At 59.6% G+C, this 24140-nt stretch overlaps 2 protein-coding genes across 6 annotated transcripts in view; one reads left to right on the forward strand and one right to left on the reverse strand.

Moving 5' to 3' along the window:
• The window catches only part of RIC3 (RIC3 acetylcholine receptor chaperone), a 48147-nt gene extending 47166 nt beyond the window's left edge, over positions 1-981 (forward strand). For 2 of the 3 annotated variants that reach the window (XR_015726911.1, XR_015726912.1), the window contains one exon: positions 846-981. The gene's annotated coding sequence lies outside the window, so the exon portion shown is untranslated. The remainder of the gene's footprint in view (positions 1-845) is intronic. The other variant, XR_015726913.1, reaches the window with a different exon arrangement.
• TUB (TUB bipartite transcription factor) lies at positions 59-22680 on the reverse strand. Of its 3 annotated transcripts, none has more exons than XM_045783010.2 (12): positions 22445-22680; positions 13938-13989; positions 13297-13459; positions 11663-11806; positions 10295-10462; positions 9193-9314; positions 8533-8730; positions 8134-8246; positions 7052-7169; positions 5393-5491; positions 5002-5173; positions 59-4325 (listed from the first exon to the last, which is right to left on the reverse strand). In XM_045783010.2, the coding sequence occupies exons 1-12, from the start codon at positions 22480-22482 to the stop codon at positions 4243-4245; spliced, it is 1470 nt and encodes a 489-aa protein (XP_045638966.1). In that variant the 5' UTR covers positions 22483-22680; the 3' UTR covers positions 59-4242. The 3 variants fall into 3 exon arrangements, with proteins under 3 accessions (XP_045638966.1, XP_045638965.1, XP_087724184.1); XM_045783009.2 differs by having other exon boundaries at positions 59-4550; positions 22445-22679; XM_087868058.1 differs by lacking the exon at positions 10295-10462 and having other exon boundaries at positions 59-4550; positions 22445-22679.
• Between the last annotated feature and the right edge of the window lie 1460 nt (positions 22681-24140).

Raw genomic sequence — 24140 nt, forward strand, 5'->3', positions numbered from 1 at the left:
ACATTTGTAGGTAAGAAATGTTTTCTCCCCTTTTATAGGAAACAAAAGTGCTCCGCAGTTGAAACAGTTCAAGTTTAATTTGTTGCTGTATGGTCTGTACTTAGACAAACACTAAGGTCTACAACACAGTGTCAACACGGGGACACCAGCTCTGTCATTGCACATACCAGTAAATAAATACATTTGCTCAAGGATACCAAAGAGTTTATTCAAAAAGTCACTTAATAAAAGCACAGTTTTGCAAGTTTCTCTAAAACTCCAGATAATTTGGAACAAAAATAAAATGACCACTCCAGAACAGGAAAAGACAATCTTGTGCAAACGGACATACACATTCTAGGCGTTAGGAGAACTGGCTAAATGGATGCTCCCAGCGAAAGAAGTGCCGCCCATCCTGACCAAGTCCCCTCCGAAACTCTGCAGGATTCCAGAGGCCAGAGGCAGGCTTCCCTTTCTAAAAGCCACTCGAATTACACTCTAGGGAACTCTGGCTCTTGGCCTCATCTGCAGCTCTGCCTGGACCTTGATGGGGGAAGGGAGAGGGGCAGTTGAACAGAAGAGAGGAATGGGTGTGACATGTTTCTGAGGAAAGAAAAAAGGCACAGTAATGAACCAGAAAAGGTAGTAATGAAAGCAAGGATCCAGTTTTCATTCACCCCGATTCTTACTGAAAGCTTTGACAGCCCAGCCGCCTCAGTGTGTGGATGAGACAACAACCTAGGAAAATCATGTGGTTCGTGCCGAATCCCATAGCTAAGTGCAGCAGTGCTCTAAGATCAACGCGCCTCTCACCTTGGTCAGCAAACTAATCTATGCGCACACTTCTGCTATGCCTCGCCCCCCAGATCCTGAGATGACAAGATGGAGGTACAGAACGACAGGGAACCAGTACGAACCCGAGCCCTGGCCTGTTCCTGGGGGCCGCTGCCGTTCAACGCTGGGCCCCACGACACAGCAGATCCTTCGGCTCTCTGGAAAAGTGTGCTCTGAGGGCCACCTGGTATCCTGAGGTCACAGGTAGAGCCCAGCTGGGGCAGAGTGCGCTGGCGAGGGGAAGGCCAGGGCTGCCGCAGTGCGGGGACACCAGGGTCTCTGGCTGGGAGAGTTTGTGCTTGCAGAACAGAGCCCCGGCCAGCCCAGCGGCTCCCCTCCCCGCAGACCCCCGCTGGGAGGAAAGCATGTCCTTATGAGGCTTGAAATCATCACTGCTGCTTGTTAAATTTAGAATTTCCTCTAAACGTAAACTTCCTTAGAGGTAAATGCTCTGCTATTTCCAGACCAAAGACAAGCTTCTGCTTCTGTAATTTTGTTGCCCTTTTGGTCACTGAGGGACACAGACTCCAAATTTCACACTCGCTGGCCTCTAGCACCTGTCTGCAGCATGTGTCTGGACCTTACCTGCTCCTTCTGAACTAGTGTCGTGATTTTTAAGGCACATTCACTAGAATATGTTCGAATTCATCCAAAAGCCCGCATATCACATACCAGTTTCTTCAGGTAATGCGAAATGGAACTGAAAAACTAAAATTTCTTGGATGGTATCCTCCTAATCTCTCTCCCAAGAAAGACCTGGTACTTTCCCAGGTTTACTTTCTGACCAAAGAGCATGAAATGAACGAACAAAATCCACAGGTGATCATAATATCCTTATTCCTTTCCTACTCACCTTCAGACATGGTCATAGTAAGAAACCTCAGTTGGTGATTTGCAGATTGCCCTTTTCCCCAAATATACACAGACACACACACAGACAGACACAGAGCACCTTGGAGCCAGAAGGAAAGAAAAGCTAGAATTGGAGAAGAGTGGGGAAGTCAACACCACTGCTCTACAGAAGAGCTGTTTGGGGGAAGAGGGTGTGGCCCCAGGAACAGTGACAGGAGCTGCCTGAGGTCCCAGCTGCCCACCACCCTTAGGGCTTGCTCATTCCATCATCCAGTTCCCGGCCCACTCAAGGCCCATCTGGGTAGAGGGTATGAAGGACAAGAGCTCTTACCCCCGGAGATGCGAAGCCCAGATGGCCTCCAAGGGCCTTGGCAGCTTTTTTGAGTCTTTGTGCCCATGGCTAGGAGGCCAGTGGTCAGGGAAAACCAGCATCACCAGGAATGCAGTCTTGAGAACAGACCTTGTGAAGCTGGGTCTCGAGCAGCTGACTCAACTGCTCTTGTCACTCCGTGCCCAACAGAGTCTAGCTACTGAGCTACCTTCCCCACGTTCAGGCTGGGAAGCTGAAGCCATGTTCCTGACCACGCCCCCCCCCCCCCCCGCCGCATATTCAGTGGGATGGAGGCGCTGAGAGTTTGCCCTTGTGCTTCTGCCTTTTCCACGCGGCTTCCCTCCCTCCCTCTAGGCTCTCGAATCAGCCTGTTCTACTTCAAAGTCCAAGAACCAGAGAAACAGCTTAAACTAGATTTCAGACATCCAGCTTCCAGCGTCCCAAATGTCAGCAGGTGTCCTCCCAGTCACAAGGATAAGAAAGAGCCCAACTAGGACTGGAAAAGTGGACTGGCCCCAGTAAAAAAGTCTAGTGCCCTCAGAATGACCCCAAGAGTGGTCCAGAAACTGGACCCGTGGAGGGGCCTCACACGGAGCCCCCCTGCCAGAGCAGCTGCACCTTGCTCTGAGCATTCCACGCAGGAAATCTTAGCTTCTAAGGAAACGAGGACACACTACTACTTCCACTTGGGTCAAAACAACTCCCTCACTACGGAGCCTCAAATGTTTCAAGTAGGACTTATTTAAAACAAAAATTTCCATGCAGCCTTTCTAAGCACATCTACTCTGAAGGGAGGAACAACCCCTGCTTGCTTCCCACTGATTTCGGACCTCCATCTGGGCAAGTAGCCTCTGCCAGGGTACAGGACAGGCAAGGGCTTAGCGTTCCCAAGTGCTCCGGGTCGGGGGTGCCATCCGAGGAGGACGGAGATCAGGCCCAGCCCGGGAACACGCAGGCCTCAGCCACCACACCCAAACAGAGGAAGGCAAGGGCCTCGGCAGGGCCTGCCCTCGGGCAGAAGCCAGCTTTCTTTCAGCAGGGAACCGCCTAATTGCCCACTGAAACGGTTTCAATTTCATACATCAACTCCAGCATTTCTAAGTCTCTGTAATCAGGCAAAAGAGTGAGGGCATGCGACCGGGGTCCCAGGAAGGCCAGAGAACCAGAGAGAGCAGTTTCTCAGGGGATGTAGGAACAAAGAAATCAAAAGAGTGGAAATTCTGAACTCTGCCACTGAGCAGCTAGTTGGCCCGGTGCAAGTCCATCTTCTAAATGTGAGTCACCTCAAGTGACACATTGTACTAGTTCATCTCTAAGGCTCCCACCACCTCTCATCTCTCGTGGTTCTGATATACGCCCTGCCCCATTCCCGCCCCAGAAGAACCACATGCGTGAAGTCCTCAGCAGCCATGACCCAGGCTGAGCACAAGGGGTGCGAGGCACAGGCCAGAGCCCCTGGAGCTAGACTTTCTTCCTGGACCACGCCCTGGCTTAGGGCTGGTGCTCTGCCGGCCGCCGGCCCAGGCATGCCTACCTGGCTGCACAGTGAGGCTGCGGCCCCGGCCCTGTCCGCATTTCCTGGGCACTGTGCAGGAGCCGCTCAGCAGAAAGCTCCTCGGGCTGACGGGCCTCCCAACATAGCCCTGGTCCAGGGAGCCTGGTCCATGCACCTCCTGCAAGCTGAGCCTGGGTCCTGCAGGCCCTGGCCTCTAAGACCCCTGGCCTCCTGCTGCCTCTGTACAGAGAAAATCTAGAGAAATCAAATGAGCGGGCACCCTAGGCCACCAACCAATTCCCACAGCCGTAGCCAGGCCCCTGCAGTCCTAACAAGGTTGCCACTCACCTTTCCCAAACACCCATAACTTCTTCTAGCCTGGCCGAGGCCTTCCGAAGTCAGAGGACTTTCTGGAGTTAGCAAAGGGCCTGGAAGCCGATCCTAGCCCTTCTGTGTAAAATGATGTACCCACCACACATACACACCCATACTACGCCCTGCACTGTTGGGGACCGGTTGTCACCGGACTCCTAGACTGAGTGGATGGCTGGACCGCAGCAGCCCTGCACTGTGCTTCCTCTCCGTCCACGTTTCTTCCTACCTTCCCGGCTGAAGAGGCCGCCCAGCGTGGCAAACACGATCGCAGCAGGATATGAACTCAAGAGCGGGGGTGTGCGTATGGACCTTGGGGCACAGGAAGAGTTCACGCTGGCCCCTTCACACACACACCTCTCCCACCTAGTCCTCTGTCTCAGCGGTGGAGGCAGGGGAGCCAGGTCCGAGCCGGCTGGGCCAGGGAGCCGCTGAGAGCTGAAGGTTCGTCTGGCAGGAGGCCTATGTACAGAGAGAGGGTAAGCAGGGCTGTCTCCGCAGGCAGGCGGCTCCGCTCCAGGCTGGGCAATCCCGAAGGGCACAAGGAGGCCCTCTACTCGCAGGCCAGCTTGCTGTCGAAGCTGGACAGGGCGATGGCAAAGGCCTGCAGCGCGCACAGTGGGTAGTTGTAATCCATGGTGAACACGTCCTCCGCCACGCGGCCGAACTGCATCACGATGTAGTCCGCTGCAGCCGGGCGCGCACGCAGCACAGCGCAGCGACAGTGCAGGGGAGGACGGACAGACAGATGGGTCACAGTGGGCGGAGAACGTGAGAAGCGCAGATGCCCAAAGGAGGGAAGACAATGGGGAGAAGCGGTGGAAAGGAGGAGCAGGTGACAGAGGAGAATGAGAGGCACACAAATACCGAGGGACAGAGAAGAGAAGAGGTCCGTTCAGAGGGCGTTCCCGCACCGGGGACTCTGCTGCGTGCACAGAATCTAGGGGCACGGCTCCGAAGAAGGCTCTTCCGCGGGCCTCCCAGTCACGGGGTCAGAGGATTTCTGACCTCGGATCAAAGCCATATAACCCACATCCTTGAGCTCTGGCCTATGAAGGCAGGGCTGGGTGAGCTGAACCCTGAGCTCAAGGCCCTGGGTGCCATGGGGACAATCATGAGGAAGGGCAGAAACACTCACGGTCATTGCCATGGATGATCTGGAAGTTCTTCACAGAGGCCTGTGTGACGCGCCCATGGAAGTTGAGTACGTAGGACTGCGTGTCGTCGTTCCAGACAGGGGTCTTGTTTTGCAGCTCGATGATACTCTCTGTGTTCTTATTCTGCCAGCGTGCCAGCAGCGTCTCATGCTCCTGGGAAGGCAGCCTCGCCTGAGTCAGGCCCGGCCCCAGGCCTCGGCCACATGACCGCCCTAAAAAGGGATCTGCCCCTGGGGGCGGAGTCCTTACATCTCCCTAGACCTCCACCTAGAGCCCCGGCTTCTTACGCTGCGTCCCCGACAGACACCCAGCAGCTCAGCTCTGCTCCTGGAAGCGCATGCACCCGCTGGGATGACGGGGGCGCGCACTCACGTTTCGTGGCCGGATGGAGACTCTCTCGTGAACCATGTTCATGCCTGGGACAATCACACTCATCTTCCGAGGCCCCTTGAAACCTAAGACGTTTGTCTCCTGGGGGGGAGAGAGAGGACTCAACACCGGCCGTCTGAGGACTCTACGTACCTAAGGGAGAGACTGGGAAGACGGGACTAGAGCTGACGAGCTTGTTTGCACCGTCTCCACCTGAGCGGCTGACAGGCATCTCTACACTTAACCCGTCCAGAACTGAGCCCCCGAGTCTGCACTCTGCCCAAACCAGCGCCTCCCCATCGCCTTCCTCGCTTCAGTTAACAACTCAGTTCTTCCATTTACTCAGGCAACCTACTTCGAGTCGTTCTTAACTCCTTTCTCTCACACCCACTTCTAATCCATCAGCAGATGACGTCACCCCTACCTGCAAATTCTTTCTGGAACTCAACCACTTTTTTACCAGCACGGCCTCTCCCCGAGGTCACAGGACTAGCCTTTATCTGGATTCCTGGTTTCTGACCTTGCCCTGCCCATCTGTTCACACAGCGAGTGGTCCCGTTGTTGTCACGTCCATTGCCTCCAGTGTTCACGCAGATTAAAAGCTGAAGGTCTTACCTTGACTGCGGGGCCTCACGTGGTATGGCCCCACTACCTTCCTCTCCCCACCACCTGCTCTCCTCTGCACTCGCTCTGCCCCCTCACTATTCCCCACACACGCCCGTCACTCAGGACATTAGTTAGCACTGGCTGTTTTCCACGACACCTACGTGGCTGGCTCTCCCTTCCTTCCAGCCTTTACCCAAGTGCTACCTCCAGGAGGCCCTCCCTGCCATCGTTACTAAAAGCTTACACGCACCTGAGCATTTCCTTGCTTTATTGTTTCTTAGCCACATTTGTTTTGCTTGTAAGTACGTTTTACAGCTTGTCTCCCCACCAGGGGTTTAAGTCCCATGAAGGTATAAATTTATGTCTCTTGTTCACTGCTGTATCCTCAGCGCCTCAAACAGTATTAATATTAGCAGGGGCGCAAGGAGCATTTTCAGAGATTCAGGCTGCCTCCCCAAAGGTGACCAGCAGGTGGCACCCCAGGCTCATACAGAACAGCTATGGCTTTCCCATTCGGCCTCCAAGACGTACCCAGGCCCAAATCAATAACAATGCCTCGTTTTAAAATAAGGTAGAAAAATTCCCTGTATTTACATTCCAGTTTGGTCACTTATGCATATGACGTTGGCAAGTGACCCAACCTCTGAGCCTCAGTTTCCTCATCTATACAGTAGAGGAAATAGGACTGAGCTCTTAGGTCATGAGTTCCATGAGATGACCATGCAAAGGGCCTTGTAGCCCATGGGGGGCGCAGGTACTGGAGGGAGAGGTGGAGAGAGGCACCGACAAGAACTCAGGCCTCCTGCTGCCTCCTTTCCTGGAGATTCCCAGGCTAGGCGGCACAGAGCTCAGCCCGCTTCCCAGAGCCCCCCGGGCAGATGGCTATCTGTGGTCTGAGCTCTGAGGACAGGCAGGGGCCGCTCCGACAGAGGGCAGCCCAACTCTGTACGGTCCTGTCTACTCACAAAGATAGATGGGACAGCCCACAGACTGGGTGGCAAGTCCGCAGTGTCATGTCTAACTTGGAGACCAGAGACCCAGGAACGCACGACTCACGTAGCACACAGCGGCCAGCTCCTGACGCAGGGCTCCACTTTCCAACGTAGAGGATGATGCTTTCTGAGGGTTGACTCCATTGTCATAAACGGTGAACTTAGTGCCCATGAGGTTGGACCTGGAGGACAGGCGACCAACAGAGGATCATGCACCCTCTGCCTCAGGGCAGGGACCGCTCGGGCTGTCCAACGAGGAGCCTACCGAGCACTCTGGGCTCGGCCAGGGCCAGACCTGGGAGCGCACTGCACCCTGAATCCCATCTCTGAAGGTCCTTCTTGGGGAGAAGGCCTCGGGCTGTCCAACAAGGAGCCTACCGAGCACTCTGGGCTCGGCCAGGGCCAGACCTGGGAGCGCACTGCACCCTGAATCCCATCTCTCCTGGGGAGAAGGCCTGGACTTGCTCTGAACAGAATCAAAGGGCATCTTAGTTCAGCGAGGGAGATTCCAGGAGGTAAGTCAGAGTTCCACAGGCTTCCCTGGAGGAACAGGAGCGCGCCCCTCACGGGAGGCGAGCAAGCGGATGGCATCTGGCGAGATTGCAGAAGGCACTCAACATCCCACGGAGAGTGGCTGAGACGACCTCCTCTCTCCCGGACAGCCTGCGAGTGCTGGTCCAGCCCCATCTCCAGCATTAGCTCCTCACCTCGAAACCTGATCTGTGCTCCCCACATAAGGCACTCTGTTCCTCGGCAACCACTCCCCGAGACCTAGCTCAGAGCCTTCCCCCGACGGCACGGGCTCACTCCCAGCCCTGCCCTCTGGCACTGACCACGGGGCCAAGGCAGGTCTTCCGTGGTGGCCTACATCTTCAGTGACTTGCTGAGGTTCGATCTGTCCCTCTTGGGCCTACGCCCCACCTACCCGGGACCAGCTTAGGGTCGGGTATGTGAGCGCCATCTCCGAGTCTGGCTCTAGGCTGGCACAGACCCGGGTCTATGGTTGGAGCTGACGGACAGAGAGGATTCTATGAGAAGACCTGACCCCTGACCTAGATCTCCCTCAGGGACAAGACATGCCCTCTCCAGAGTCTGGCCCTGCCCCTCCCTCCCACCCCCACCTGCTTCCTAGGGGAGTGTTAGTACCGCAGTTTCCCGATGTAGCTGTCCCCTCCTCGAGACAAGTCTGTTGGGTCCACAGAGATGAGGTAATTGGAGGTTTTACTCTTCTTTCTCTTCCTTCCCGCCAAAAGGAACACCTTGGGGAAGGGAGCAAGGTCACGTTCCAGGCCAGCCTCTGGTCACACACAATCACAGGTGCCCCCCCCCCCACACGACTCCCTCTGGCTTCAGCTCCTGAACACGTGTGTGTACACACCAGCGCACATGCACGAGCAAACACAGAGGTACGCTGACCAGGCACGGAGGCTTCCGTCCCTTTGGGGAGCTGAAAGGTCAGTGCTGGACCTGAGGCTGCCAGTCACATGCCAGCCCCCAGGACCTCAAGCCTGCCTCGCTGAAACTGCAGGTTCGGGCCCACCTCACCTTCTTCCCGTCCTCGCGGTCCAGGTGCAAGAAGTAGGTGGGGTACATCCCCCGGTCCATGCCCTTCTTGTCCCGTGTGATGCGGCACTTGATGGTGATACCTTGGGGGGCCGGCCGCAGCGCAAACTCCTCAAGATCCTGGACCTCGACATCCGCCGAGGGCTCTGGGGCTGTCGGGCTGGGGGCCGAGGCTGCCTCCTACAGGGGAGAGAGGGAGCCCGAGCGCCAGAGACCCTGAGCAGCTGCAAGTGGCGGTCCGGGACCCAAAGCTGCCCCCTGATGTGCTGGTGGTGGTGGGAACCGGGACAGGGTCCTTGGGAGGTGGGCCCGGCCATCCTGGCCCTGGGGTCAGCAGCTAGCTCCTCAGCCCTTCCCCCACCTCGGCCGTCCCCAGGGGTGGAGATGGAGGCTGTGGGCAGGTTCCCAGGGCCCTCCTGTCCCACGCAGGCCCCCCGCTGCTGGCCTGGCTGGAGAGGAGAGGAAGCAGGAGAGGACAGAAGAGCCCCAGCCGGAAAAGCTCCTGCTCGGTTTCTAGGCCCAGTCCCAGGACAGCCACCTCTCCATTTCTTCACACCCATTCCCCCCCTCAACCTGGATGACCAGGCCTCCGCGGGCTGCCGTCCGTCCGCCCCCCATCCCCCGGGCAGGAAGGCGCCTCACCCGGACGGACTTCCTGCTGGTGGCGGAGCTGGGGCGGGTGTTGCTGTTGAGCTGGGAGGAGCTGGAGCTGTTTTCATCCTCGTCCTCCTCTTCCTCCTCAAAGCTCATGCTGCTGGAGAGCCCTGGGCCGGGCAGAGGAACCGGAAGGGAAGAGTGGTCACATACACACGCCGGATACGCGTGCCAAAGCACCGAGTCACCTGTACACACAGAGTCGTGTACACACACGTCCACACACACACAGCCAAATACACGCAAGGACACATTCTCTTGAGTGTCTGCATGAGCTGGGGCTGGTCACCATCCTTGGGGTGTAACCCCCCCCCCCCCCAGGTTCAGCTCAGTCCTCCCATGAGACCCGACCTCCAGCAGTCAGTGCCCATCTGCGCAGCGAGGCCTGAGTGGAGTTGACCCTGCTGGGAGCCTTGGTGTCTACTGGAGGCCTCAGCTGTCACAGGCCTGGAATCTGCTAGGGGAGAGGCCAGCTCCCTCCTCCCCCAGCCTGATGCGCATGGCCCACGGACTCCTCTCCCAGCCTGCCTGTGGCCGTCTGTCTACACATTTCTTCCCACCTGGAATGCTGTCCCCAGCCTCCTGCCTCAATGGCCCTTTCTCCAGGAGCCAGCCCTGATCTCATTTCTTGGAACGTGTGGCGCTGCCAGGCTTCCTTCTGCTACCCTGTGCCGGGGACTCCTGGGGCGGGGCTCGTGGTGGGGAAACTCTCTGGGCAGCAGGTTTTCTGGGAGGATCTGCCCTGCCTCTTGGCATTCTGGCCCCACTCCCTGAGCTCAGCAGATGTAGGGGAAACATTTTCAAAAGGACCTTTTTCAAAGGAACCAAAGGGCAAGGAAAGCTATCTCCAAACCTGGGCCTCCCTGGGGACAGGAAATGCAGGTGGGGAGAGAGGACTGGGCTGTGGACTGCTTGCTTTCCCTAGTTGACATTTATTTCCCTGAACCTGGCCTTATCAGGGGCCCCTACACCCAAGTTTCTCATTGGTCTTGCACTGTGCCCCCCACCAGGGCCATGTTCCCCAAGAACGGTGCATCCGAGAACCTGGGACTGAGCTTTGGGGGTGTCGCTGAACCCCCACAGGGCTCACCCTTCCTCTGCATCGTGGCACGGAGGTCCTGCCCACTGGGCTGTGCGCCCCCGCCGGCTGCCGTCTCCCCCGCGTCCTGAGCGTGGTCTGACTGGCCCACAGTCAGGATCCGCACCGGGTCTTGGGCCTCAGACTTGTCTTCTGCCAGTGCTGCCGGCCCGCTGGTGCCTGCAGGCCACGGAGACTCCTGAGTCCCGGGGGTGGGGTGGGGGGGGGGGAGCCTGCATTCTCTGATGTCCTTGAAGTGGGTGAGGGATGAGCGGGGGAACCCTCTGCAAACCTGATTCTTAAAAAACACTAATGACTGCTGCCAGCGCCTTAATGATCACAAGCTACAAAGGGACATGGGCTTCGTTTCTTCTGCAGTTCCCCCAAATCAGTTGCCGAGGGTTGGTCTGAAATGCCTCCCACCCCTAGACAGAAGACAGCCATCTACAAAACCAACTGCACAGTGAAAAAGACAAGATGGAGAACAAGGATCGATCACGACCATGGCCAAGGCCACCACTTACCCCCAGACACGGCCAACTCCCAGGTATCAGTGCTGACCTTCTTGCTCACACACACAACACACACACGCACCCGTAACTCACAGACAGCATTCGAAACACACGGGGCCCCTTGAAAAAGACGGAGGTCGGCATACACTCCCTTCCCACATGGAAGATCTCCCATCCCACGTCACCCTGCCCCAGGTGCCCGAGTAACAGAAGGCCTGGCCCACACAGGTGGCAGTCGCCCTGCCCCCCAATGCTGCAGTCGGCTCCACAAGCCTGTGAACCCTGACACACCACTGTCCAACCATGTCCCAGATGCCTGGGAATCACTGCCCACACACACAGGTTGGGGACACAGGGTGTCTCACCGGCAGAGACAGGACTCGTGGCAGGAGCCACCACAATGGTCCTTGATCTCTGGGGATCTTTTCTAGAGTGAGGGGAACAGAGAGAACAGACTGGTCTGTGGGCCCAGAGGGCGGAGTCAGGACTAGAGCAGAAAGTCGAGAAAGCCCTCATGACAACTGTGAGTACCACACAGGATACGGCAGGAGGCCCGGGGCAGGACAGAGATGGAGGGTGCTCAAGCCAGGTGCAGGGGGTGGGGGGGACCGCCTGGGCTGGACACAGGCGAGGTGCGCTTCACTTCCTGGCAGTGTGGGGAGCTGGCCCACGCCCACAGGCCAGCCCAGGGACCCCATGAGCGAGAGGAAGCCCGTGAGCCAGCTGGGTGGGGGCCTGAGTGCCCTTCTGTGCCTTCACGGAGGCTTCCCACCCTGCCCCTTACCTCCAAGTCTGGAGGAGAAGCCTCCCCCCAACCCTCCAGTGGGAGCCAGGCCTCCTGAGGAGGGCTGTCGGGGAGGAAGCCAACCTTTGTGCTTCCCCTTCTTCTCCTTCCTAGAGGCCCCGCCCTGGCCCCCCGCCGCAGCTGCTGCCTTGGTTCTCTTGGCTGAGGCTGGTGCTGTTGGGCGGGCAGCTCCCAGCTGCGCACTGGAGAGTGAGTCGGCCTCTTGAACTGCTCAGGAGAGAGTCGGGGGGAGAGGGGGAGAGGGAGAGAGAGAGAGAGGAACATGGGCCCTAGGTGAGACCAGAGCTCTAAGTGGAACTCACTTCTCAGCACATTTCCCGGGGCCCCACCACCACCCAAGCCCTACCAGGGCCTCTGTACCGTGCATCTCTACGAGACAAAGGGGCCGGGGCAGGCCAAGCTGGAAGGAGGGGTGCCCCAGCCCAGGGTCATGAAGTCCACAGGAAGCACTGTAGTCAAAGGTCTGGGCAGGGGCAGGGAGAGCATCTGGGAGAACGTGGGTCACTCAAGGTCTGAAGACGGAAAAGGCTGCATTTCCTAGAAGAGCCCAGAACTCGCAGGACAAGCACTCCAGGGAGCCTGCATCGGCCTGCACGGGACGAGCCCACGGGAGCCTGGCAGGCCGGAGTACCCCGCGCAGGAGAGACGCTCCGGCTACAAGGAGCTGCGCGCACCCACGGAGAGGTCTCACGGGGCTCACAGCGGGGGGGCCTCCACGGTCTGCACACAGAACCCCAACCTGCTCAAGGTCTGAGTGACTTCCCATTGCTCATAACATGAAGACCAACCTTCTCCTGCAAGGCTGGCCCCTCCAGCCCCCTTCCGCTTGGCCTTGGCCTTCATGGCACACCCCCTCATCTCCCAGGCACCCCAAGTCCCAGCCCCACCAGGCCCTTTCAGTGCCTTGTGCACAGCGTCCTCCCTCCTGCCACAGGGGCTTTGCTCTAGTTGTCCCACTGTCTGCACTGTCCTCACTGTGGACGCTGGCCCCCTGACCCCAACTAAACTCCCACTCAACCAGCAGTCACCTCCTCCGGGAAGGCTTCCCTAGCCCTCGTCTGGGCGCAGTCTCTCCGCCATTCACTCACAGAGCCTGGTTTCTCTCCACGAAGCACACCCGTGATTCCGTGCTTAACTCTCTCCCTTCCTAGACCTCCAGGTCCGGGAACAAACAGACAGCACACCTGTTTTGTGCTTCCCCGGAACCCTCGGCCTCGAATCCACAGCCTGACACAAAGTAAGTCCTCAGTCGATATTTAGGAAACGAATGTACGACATAAACGTGAAACGCTGTCGTCTGCTGGGAGAATCCGTTCTCACCGATGTCCAAGTCCCCTCTCGCGGGCTGGAAACGAGCCCGTGTACTTAACACCAGGAGCCAGCAGAGGGCAGAGCAGGAGGCCGCTAAAGCCGCAATTTGCGAAGCCCCAAGGCACAGAATGTTCCTCAACTTTACGAGGGCAGAAAACAGGCCCAGAGAGGGTAAGTGACTTGCTCCAGGTCACGAGGGAGCAGGCGCCCTAGGGTGGCGTGACCAGAAACGATCTTCCGACTGGGGCGGGAGCCGGGCACACAGTCGGCGCTCAGGACACAGCTGCCGGCACGACTGCGACAGCCCGGCAGCCTCGGGACGCCCGGGTACAGGCCAGCGGCCTCCCTCCACCGGGGCCTTAGCCCCCGACGCGACGCGGCCCTACCTTGGTAGCCGGTGCTGCCGCTGCTGCTGACGTAGGACTCCACCAGGGGCGCTTGCTCCTCCGACTGCCGGGCCCGCCGGCTTCGCGGCCGCCCGTCCGCGTTCGCCTGCACCATCAGGGGCTCCTGACGCTTCTTCTTCTGCTTCTGCTCCAGCAGGGCCCGCTGCGGACACACCGGACAGGCTCAGGAGTCGGCGGCCCCGAGAGCGCGGCCCGGCGTGTCCACCCGGAGGTCAGGCTCCCCACTGGGCCCAGAGAGAAGGCCCCGATGGCTAGAGCTCGGGTCTCGAGGTTGCCAGGGGGTCCACAGCCCGCTCTGGGCCAAGGCGTCTTGCCTCTGGCCCTTTGAGACCCAGGGTCCAGGAAAAGGAGGCACAAGTCAGCCCAGGTAGCCGCCCCAGCAGGACCGCGGCACGGATGCCCAGTGCTCCGACTGCGGGCACCTGCTGCCTGCCCGGCAAGAGCCCCGGGCTCTGGGGCGGCGCTCGTGCTGAGCTGGTCAAGAGAAGGCTCGCCTCTCTTCCGTGAGAGCCTCGTCCCCACCAGCCAGGTCCTACCTCCCCAGGAAGGGAGACAATTCTCCCTCTCCATGCAGGCTGGTAAGTGCTGACTGCCCGTCCACCCGGCCCAGCCCCGCTCACCTGCCGGTCCAGCTTCTGCTGCCTCAGGTTGCTGCCCTCATCATCTAAGACACTGCAGAGGGAGACAGGGCACTCAGGGCCGGCCCGCCGGCCGCCACGATGGCGCCCACAGCCCAGCGCCCACCCACCCCGCACATCTGGGTTCTTTAAACCCCTCCCGTCATGACTCCGGGAACACAGGAGAGTGAGGAAGGGTGGAGCTACTATCTGGAAACTGGCTCCAGACGAAAAGCTGGGAGCTGTAATTCTGCCACTTTAGGAGCTTTCTCCTGCTGGAGTCCCTGCTGACGAAGGAATTCCTAGTCAGCCTGGCCCCAGTAAGTACAGGAGGAGACTTTCCCTCTGGGCCCATGAGCAGGGACATGCCTGAGATCCAGGGGAATCTGTCCAGAGGCATCAGGTGCAAGCCGGGCCCGAGGCTGGGCTCCAGGTCCCTCTCGCACCTCACCAGCTCCTACCGCCTTTCTGTCCTTCCTAGAGGAGGCTCGATCCTTTGAGACGGACTCTTTCCTCTTCTATTCAAACTCCTGGCTCTCCGAGAGGTGGCAGACCAGAGGTGCTAACACCGCCCACCCCACTTCCCCTCTTAAAGAAGGCTGAGGGTCCCCCTCATAAAAGATCAACCGGTCCCTGAGGGCAGGGCTAGGGCTGGGGGGATGTCTGCAGGCAGACACAGCGCATCAGTGCACAGCCCAGCAACCAGCCAGCACGGTGCATGGGGCACCATGGCATCAAATCCTTGAGTCCCTAAGGTCTTGGAACGGGCAGTGTTGTCTCGCGTAGACTGGACCTGCCTCCCAGGAAGACAAGCATAATTAGGGAGCTCTAACCACTCAGCCTTCCTTCTAGTCCAAGACACATTCACGAGACGTAGCCGCAAATTCTATGAAAGCCAAGGTTAGGGGGTAGGGCTGGAGGCTGAGGATCGGAGCCCTGGAAGCCCCAGACGACCCTGGCCCAGTGCCGCTGGAGCCCACCCAGCACCAGACCTCGAGCGGGGACCCGCACAGGCGTACCTGCGTGCATCAGCTCTGCACGTAAAGCTGTGTGTGTATGCCGTGCGTGTGCGCACTCCGGGACGCGTCCAAATACAAGGCGTCTACACGTGTGAGCACACACCTGCAGACGCGCACACTCACGAACGCCTGTGTAAGAGGTGGGTGTGCTTGTGTGCGGGCGAGCACGGCACGCGTGAAGGAGCAAGTCACCCCGAAGGCGAGCCGCAGCCGGTGTCGCCGCCTCCTGGCGACAGAAGCACTTTCTAGCTGAACAGTCACCCACCTGCAATGTCCCCTCGGCTCATCCAAACTGCCTGTGTGTCCGTGTGCTGGGGGAGCCAGCCGAGCGCGGCGGGAAGGCCGTGGAGTCCACAGCCCACGGGCCACCTCTAGCTCTACCCACCCACCTCCCTGGCCACAGCCTAGGACAACTGCCTGTTTTTAACTGGCAGCGGTCCTCCTCACTTGAAGGCCTGTCCTGACAACACGGGCTGCTCTGCACTGAAGACGAGCCCCAACCGTGACCTGAGTCTGTTCACAGCCTTATTCTCCAAAAGCCTTGGCTGCCAGAGCACAAGAGAAAACACTACTAAACAGACGGGCTTCGAAGTCAAGGCCTCAGTCCACCTCAAATCGCCCATAGCTGCATGTGGGACTCCCTGAGGGCACTGCCAGGACCAGACGACAGCGACCCGGCTCCTGAAACTTCAAGCTGGCTGGGACAGTGCCCCTCGGAGGAAGCAGGCCCCACAGGCTGGAGTTCTGAGGGGAGGCCGCATTTATTGGGGTAAGATGCCTGGGGTCTCTCCACCTTACGTCGGGCCTCACTGAGGAGCACTGAGGCAAAGCGTCTGCTCCCACAGACTTCAAAGGCTCAGTCCACAATCACCACCGCCCACCGGGCTCTGCTGCACAAGCAACGAGATCCCTTTAAAACTGCAGGACAGGGCTAGAAACGGCCCTCCGGACGCCGGCTGAAATGCAGCTGTGCTCTGCTTGCCGAGCTCTGTGCCTGGGTCCACGCGGGGCAGCCTGTCATCTCAGTCGTTCGCTAGCGGCCAGGCCCAGGAGCCCACGTCACCTCCACAAGACTGGCGGCTCCGCTCCCTGCTGGCAGGAGGCAGCTCCATGGCTCCCTGGGATGACGTGAGTTCCCTGCCCTTTCGCAGGGCAGGGCCAGGGGCAGCCAGGTCATCCCCGTGCTGAGCTTGGTGAGACGCCCTCCATGGTGCTGACGCAAACATCTAGGGTCGTTCAGAAAAGGGGACACCCGCCTGCCTGCGAGTTAAGCTGACATGAGCAAAGCCACCTCCAGAACCGCCGGGTCACAGCGGCAGCTCGACGGACAAAGGCGGCCCCAGCCACGGTGGCCTTGCCGCCCAGGGCGTCTAGTGTCCCTCTCCATGCCGGGGAGGGGGGCACATTCCTAGCCCAGGCTGCTGTCTCACTGCCATGGACTCGCCACAGGTCATCCCGGGGAGGAGGCTGCTCTCCTCCTGCTCCAGCCCAACCCCACCCCCTGATGGGGAGCAGCAGCGCAGGCGTCAGTCAACAGGTGGCACGCACTTCACCACGGGCCCTCACAGAAAGATGGATGAACAACGGGAAAGCTTCTGAGGAGAGTCCAGAACCACCCAGAGCCTGGAAGTGCCTGGAGAGCCGCCCCCACGTCCCTCGCCACCAGGCACACTGGAGCAGCGGGGGCCGGCGTGTGCAGGCCGGGGGGGCGCTGCTGGGAGAAGCAACCTGCGCCCCAGTGAGGACAGCCCGGCTGCGCGGGACCCCCCAGGAGGCCCGCAATCCACGCACCTCCGCGGCCGGGAAAGCAGCTTCCTGCTTCGGCCCTGTTTCTAGGAAAGCCGCAAAGGTCCGAGGCCGACCATGGTCCCTGGCAGGGACGGCCCCCGGCGGGGACAAGCCCGGACTGCCTGACAGCACAGCGCTGTGTCTGAGGCGCACATCTGTCCCTGACGGCTGACAAATCCCCGCAAGTCCCCGTGGCTGCGGAGAAGCCCGGCAACAAGGGTGGTCTCCAGGGAGCGGAAGGAAACCTCTCCCCTCCTGGGCAGGCCCCGGCCCCCCACCCCCTCCGGGCAGCCCTGCCCCTCAGCTCCCACCAGGGCGCCTTCCTTCCCTTCCCGAGACACCCCCCGGCTTGCCTCTACCCGACGGGCGCTGTTCTAGGCAGGACTAAATGATAACCACAGAAGAGACGGTAATGGCTTTTTAACAATTCGGGCTCCAATTACGGAATCACTGCCAAGCCCAGGCTGCCAGCTGCGGCCCCGCCAGGAGACTCGCACTGGAGACAGGGCAACTGATGGATGGGTCCTCCCGCTGACCCTGGCGGCTCCTTCATCAAGGTCACCTCCTGCTGGGGACTGGACCAGGGACATCCAGGAACACACGGGCCACTGACTCCTGTGGGTCGGGAAAACCCGGTCTGCAGTGTCCACCAATCCACGCACTCTGCCCAGGGCCAACAAGGTGGCCCCTTCGGCTCTCAGGGAGACAGCCCCTCCATATGCTCTTGCTTCCCCCGAACTGCCCAACAGAGATCTGGAGAGAAAACCATGCCTGATAACAAACGAGAGCAGGGGCACTTCTCCCATGGGATGGAAAAGCCAGCCGTGGACAACACATTTAGGAAGCCGAGTTCCTGCCTCTCTTTAGACTCCACCCTGCGTGCTCGGCTAACCCACCAGTGCTGACCAGAAGCCGGGGGGGCCAGGCTACCTAGGCACAGGCCCGTGCTCCACGCCCAGTTCACCCTCCCCTTTTACGTCCTCATTCCTTCCACTCGGTCACAGAGGAAGCTGCCCCCGTTGGACCAAGGGAATCAGAGGAGGAAAGGCTACCCAGGGGGCCAGGCTGCAAGCCCTGTAGCTGTGCCAGACTGCCCCACCCCCACCCCAGCACGCCCAGATCTGCCCCTAGCGGCTGCCTGGAACATCAGGGAAACAGTACGGGTGGGAACAGAGGCAGCCCCAGGAGGGAGAAGCCCACAGGGCTCACCAGAGTCCCAGCCTCCCAGGATGGGCCCTCTCCATTCCTGCCACGGGCTCCAACACTTCGCCGGTCATTAAAACTGCTGTGCGCACTCGGCCCTGACTCGGTGATTCAGAACTGCTGGGGAAGCTACCCCAGGATCAATCCCTCACCTCATTTTCTCTCTTAAAGCAAGAAACATAGGTGATTTTGATGCTCAGTCATGTAAACGGGGACCACGAGCCACAGCTGGTGAGCTCTAAAGAACAAAAAAGAAATGGGAGAGTTGCTGGAAGTACGGAAACGCAGCCTTCTGCTCAGATGGGGGAAGAAATCACAGTCTGTAGATGGGTCAGTCTTACACAGCCCCAGGTAAGATCATGGGCCGGTTCACCGAAGAGCCAGAAGACCCAGTGATCAGCAGGAGTGAGTCCAGTCCACCAGCAAGTCAGGGCACATGCCCCCAGACCGATCCGGGACCACGGGAGGGCAGCTCAGCCGGGCTGCCACATGGAACCGCAGGGACCAGTGACGGTCACTCGTGGGCGGGAGAAAGCAGTGTTTGGCGTGCCCCTCCCAGGAGACAGGTCCGTGCAACAGTAAGGCACGCCCTGACCAGAGGGGGTTTCCAGCACCCTGCTTCCCTTGCTTAGCCTGTCTACTGATGACCTGAAGACAAGGCAGGCCTCTCGGCAGACTTACAAGCGACACAAAGCCGAAGCGATACTAAACTGTTCATTGAGACAGCGTGACTTCAGAAGACACTGGACAGCTCGCAAAGTCTGACCGATGCAACCCTGACAGGAGAGGGTCATGCCTTACATGTGGGTCCCCACACAGCCAGAATGGGGGGACACAGGGCTTGACATCGCCCGGATGAGACTTTGGGGTTCTGCTGACAGAGGCCTCAAGGTGACGAGTCAGGTAGCTGAAGCTGTCCCCCACGACAGGGAGGACTCAAGGTCAACAACGGGAGCAGGGCCCCCAGCAAGGAAGTGACAGCTTCCCTCTGCTGGGTGTAGGACAGGCCAGGAAGCTGCAGGTGGCCCCACACTGGGGGGCTGGAGGAGGGCAGAGACCAACCTGAGGGCATCCAAGCGGTCCCTGCGCCCGGAGTCCTCTCTATCACCCGTTTCCTGCTCCTCCCACCCTCAGCAGCAGCGGGGAGCCTTCCCCAGGGCGCCGGGTGGGGAGCAGAGATGCTGTCCCTCGTCCCGGCCGCCGTGGCATCCAGGGCCCCCCAAGGCTTCCCACACAGGCAGAGCCCAGGGAGTCTGGTCTTGCTCGGGCTCCCACTCCCCAGAAAGCGCAGTCTGGAAGTGGTGGGAGGACCCTCACAAGAGCCAAGAGGAGGGAAAACCCAGAGGCACGCCCAGGCTCACCCCAAGAAGAGCTTTCTAACGGTCACAGTCACGCGACAGAAGGGAGCATTCGCACAAAGGACCCGAGAGCCTGTAAGGGCCCTTGCGGCTCAACGGGCACGCTTCTCCAGCAGTGTTCCTCTCCGAGGGGAGGCTGCTACACGCCTCGGGTGTGCGGAGAACCCGGGTGTGCGGCCACGAAAGCCAGAAAGTCCAAAAAGCTATCTGGAGATGCCTCTTTGATTCAAAGTAGAGCGCCTCTTGTCTCTGCTGGGCACGCCAGGCGCGCAGCCCAGGACCAGATGGGGTCCCTGCTCTCCAGGAGCTCGGGGCCGGGTGGGAGGAGACAGGCAGAGAGAGCACTGAGGACAGGGCCCGCCCTCGCTCCCGCGCTCTTAATGCTTCACCTGCAACTCATAAAAGGTTGTGAAGCCAGGGAGGAGGGGCATTTAATACTCAAGAAGAACACAGATGAAGACAAAATGGCAGACGTGAAAATTATTAGTACTAGTAATAGAAAAAAATCAAAAGACAAAACATGATTCCAGTTGTTCAACTTTATAAACTAAATGGCTCCCTTCTGAGTCAGAATGTGAGATTAATCCATGATCATTATAAACTGAGCCACAATTACCCGTAAGAAGATTATCGCCAACTGGCAGTTGCTTCAGAGAAAATGAGCCAGGCCTAGGGAAGGCAGGTGCAGCCATCACAGAGGGAGTAAAACCCCCACCAGGACAGCTAACAAGAAATCGACCGACCTCTCTCCCCCACACGGAAGGACGCATTCCAGGTCTGACATGCTGTGACACTTGGGGAAACCTCATACCGAAGCACGTGCTCGTGTGCCCATCCCCCTCGTCGGCAAGAAAGCGGCCTTGCCTGTCTTCTGCCCCAGTTTTCTGCGATCACGCAGGCATGTGGCTTTAACTGCAATCAGCAGCCCAGTTAATGCGAGAGGCAATTTGCATCTCCTCTTAGCCCAGGTCTCCCCGTTCTAGAAGTCTACACCCGAAGTCCAGGGTTTTCCCAGGCTGAGGGCACGCTCAGAAAGACCCCCCGAAGGCAGGAGAGATTCTGGCAACTTCTGACTATAGCCTGCCCCCAGCTCGAGACCCACCGTCCCTGCCACAGAGCCAGACGGCAGGGTTACAGAGCAGTGGGAGGGCCGCAGGAGTGCCAAGCTGCTAGGGACAGGCTTCCAGGGTGATAGGGCTCTGTGCTCCAGATGGCATGTGCGGCCAGAAAGGAGTGGCCTTCTCTAAGACTCATGCACTTACTCGACATATTCTTCTGGTCCTTGGCTCCTGGGAGAGGCTTCCTTCAACCTTGATCTGGGCTGGGCCCCCATGTGCCAGATCCTAAACACGCCTTTGTATCTACGGCCACAAGTCCTGTCCCTTCCTGCCCTCCTAAGTTTGTGCCCACCACCCTGCCACGTGCCTCCCCATACTCGTACTTCCACAGCATTAGAGGCCACGCAGCCCGCAGGTGCTACCCAGGCACCTCTGCTGGGTGGCTGGAAAAGGTTAATGGTATTCCATGGGGCTGCACGGTCTTCTAGGAGGTCCTCAGCACAGACGTGTCTAGCCAGGATGCTCCAGAAACTACCCGTGCCCCTAGCCTGGGTGCCCGGTGCAGGGCAGCAGCTCTGGAGTCAGCAAAGCCCCAGTCTCCCGCTGGGGGTGTCTCCCTGATCTGTGGGAGACGCTGAGGTGTGACTGCATTATGTCTGCAGGAAACCCTATGGGTGACTCGTGTGTGCGCACGTGCGTATGTTGGTGGGAGGGGCACCCACAAATTCTAACTTGGGAAGCCCTAAAGCCCCCAAAACAGCTTAGAGACAACAGTTCTCGAGAGCAACCCTGGATCCCCAGGTCAGTGGCAGGTGCTTGTTTGCTGAAGGATCTGCTTTTAACAAGCCTCAGGCTGTTTCAGCCGGTTTCCATTTTGGATGCTGTCTGGACAGACTCCTAGAAGAGCTGTCAGAAGTATTTTGTCGGTGACTAGAATCAGGTCCCTTCCCAAGAGCTGGCCGTGTTACAGGGCAGGTCCTGAGGGTCTGCTCCTCCAACCCGCAGGCATGAGCACCCAGGCGGGCAATAACATAGTGGCCCTGGGCAGTCCAGCACCCATCTTACACACAGGCCTCTCTGGGAGGCCTAGAGACAGCCCCGTAGCCCATGGCAACCAGGAGCCAATAGGTGGCCAAGGATCTGGCGCTGCCATGACGATGAGCTCTATTCCAGGGGTAATGGAGAGAATGAAGAGTGGATGGGGGAAAGGCCTGCACCTGTGTGAGAACCACCCAACACCCCTCCCCCACCCCAACCACCAGGCAACTGGCAAAGCCCATCTATCCTTGGGACAGACCACAGAGTCTGGCGACACTGGGCAGCCCTGCTTTCGTGAGTGCTCGTATGAACGTAAAGGCAGTCTATGTATTGTGAGTTGGTGGGTGTCCAGGTATAGACCTGTTCGCGAGTGGATTTCCGAGTCTCTGATAGATACCAGTAGTACCTGTGAGCGGGTAGCAGGTGTCAGGCATTGTCCAAATACAGGATGTGTATGGGCACAGAGAGTAGGAGCACACCTGTGCGAGACCAAGACTCAGCGTGTGTGGAGACGTACGGGGTGCATGTGTGTATGAGCGGCCTGTGCTCTTGGTTCACAATAACTGTCTCCAGGAATTCATGCTCTGCGTGTGTGAACAGACCAGCAGGAGCGTCTCTGGCCCGATGCACCCACGGGGGGTGCATGCCTGTAGCTGTACGGCTGTCTGTCCACAGGTCTACCGGCGTGTGACCCGGTGTGCTGGGCCTAGGAGGGGGCTCAGAGCAGTGCGCTCCCTCCCCGGGCGGCCACATGGCGCTGCCCGACCCAGCACGGCCCCGCACAGGCCCAGAGCACCGGCCCCTTCCAGCAACCCCGGCGGACAAGAGATGGAGCAGGGCAGGCCAATTCAGTCCGCCCGGGGCCCAAAGTTGGGGTAGGAAGGCCCCGCGCCTCCAGCCCGCGCCCGCAGTGTGGGATGGGATGGGTACAGGGGCCCCGCGCCCCGGGTCGGGGTGCTGGGCGCCGCTCGCTCTGAGCGCTGCAGGGTAGTGGGCCGAGCCCGCGCCCCCGAGCTGAAGGGGAGGTGGGGCCGGCGCCCGCGTACCTGTAGGGAATCCAGTCGGAATGCGGCTTGGAAGTCATGTCTCCCGGGGGCGGGGCGGCGGCTGCGGCTCTGGAAGCCGGGGCCCGTGGGGGACGGCGCGGGGGCCCTGCTCAGCTCCCGGGCCGCCCCGGGCCGCATCCTCCCGGGCCGGGGCGCTGGGCCCCGCCGAGGCCCGCGCTGCACGCCAGGGCCCCGGCCGCGGGCTCGGCGAGCGGCTGTCTGCGCGGCGCGATGGGCGAAGCGGCGGAGCGCGCGGGGCCGCGGCGGGCGTGCGCGCGCGTGGAGGCGGGAGAGGCCGGCCCGCACCGCCGGGAGCCGCTGGAGGGGCTCGGGCCCGCGCCGAGGGGCCGGAGCGCTGCGTGGCGGCCCGCCCCCGCCCCCTCGCCCCGCCCCGGGCGGAGACCCCACCCCCGGCCGGCGCTCGCAACGCCCCCGCGCCTTCCCCGAAGCCCCGGGGGCTCCCGCGCCGCACACGTGACCGCGCCCACCCTGGGCTGAGGCCGCTGCCGCTGGGCGGGCTCCCAGACCTCCGAACCTCAGTTTCTTTCTCTGTGAAGCGGGGATATTTCGAACTCCTACCTGCCGGCCTGGCTTGCCTATCTCCACTAAAGGATGGGAACCGCCGCTCAGATGGGGGGGTGGGAGGAGCAGAGGGGGTGCGATCCTTCCTTGCGGGAAGGGGCTGAGGCCCGAACAGAACCAAAGAGGTCTCAGGAACCTGCAGGTCCGAAGCCTGGATGCTGGCCTTCCCCTCGCTGCCCCTTCCACTCCCCCCTCCCCTGCGTCCCCACAGACCCCAGGGGAACCTTTGTTTTTTAGTAAGGGAGCGGCTAGAGCCCTGGGTCTCTCCTCTAAGCTGTAGCAGTCGAGAGAAGAGTAACATATGCTGTGTATTGCATTCCCAGCCCTTATAAATGTGTATTATTTAAGCTCCACAACAGCCTTGAGAGGCAAGTATTGTATTCCTATTTCCAGGGAGCAAAGCCTCAGTGACGCAAGGATGCCCCAGGACGTAAAGGTAAAGCTACAAAGCGTCGGAGCTCTAGTGGAACCAGGGTCTCCATCCTCCAAAGCTCCTTCTAGGGGCCACACTTAAAAGGAGGCAAAAACTTCTTTTAAAAGTCATCTTAGGGGCGCCTGGGTGGCACAGCGGTTAAGCATCTGCCTTCAGCTCAGGGCGTGATCCCGGCGTTATGGGATCGAGCCCCACATCAGGCTCCTCCGCTGGGAGCCTGCTTCTTCCTCTCCCACTCCCCCTGCTTGTGTTCCCTCTCTCGCTGGCTGTCTCTATCTCTGTCGAATAAATAAATAAAATCTTTAAAAAAAAAAAAGTCATCTTAAAGTCTCTGCGTGCTGACGGGGTCTTGGCTGTGACTCACGCCAACTTTAAAGCACAAGCCATGGGATGATGAGGCGAAGGGCCGTGAACCCCCAGCCCGGGGGAGAGAACAGGTGACGGGGCGAGGTCTGCTGAGGGACACAGTCTCCACACTCCGTGTGGGTGTCCTCACGTGCTCGCTGGCTTCAGCAGCGCGCACACCCCGCAACCGTGCGGGTCCATGTGGGGACCCTGTGGTGCGGAATAGACCATCATGATTGCATCACTGGGAGGGACAGAGTGTGGAGCAGCAGCTGGGCTGAGGGAGGGCCCCATCCTGCTGCCCTAGGTCCACAGCCAGGACTCCCCAGCCGAGGA

Source organism: Ursus americanus, chromosome 16 (assembly GCF_024610735.1).
Source record: "Ursus americanus isolate L20-20 chromosome 16, mUrsAme1.1.p, whole genome shotgun sequence".
Taxonomy (NCBI): domain Eukaryota; kingdom Metazoa; phylum Chordata; class Mammalia; order Carnivora; family Ursidae; genus Ursus; species Ursus americanus.

Coding starts and splice junctions, on each gene's coding strand:
- TUB (XM_045783009.2), bottom strand. CDS start 22,482: ATGACTTCCAAGCCGCATTCCGACTGGATTCCCTACAG. Junction 13,460..13,937: donor AGCAGAAGCTGGACCGGCAG/GTGAGCGGGGCT, acceptor GTGTGTCCGCAG/CGGGCCCTGCTGGAGCAGAA. Junction 5,174..5,392: donor TCTCCATCCGGCCACGAAAC/GTGAGTGCGCGC, acceptor CTGCCTTCCCAG/GAGCATGAGACGCTGCTGGC.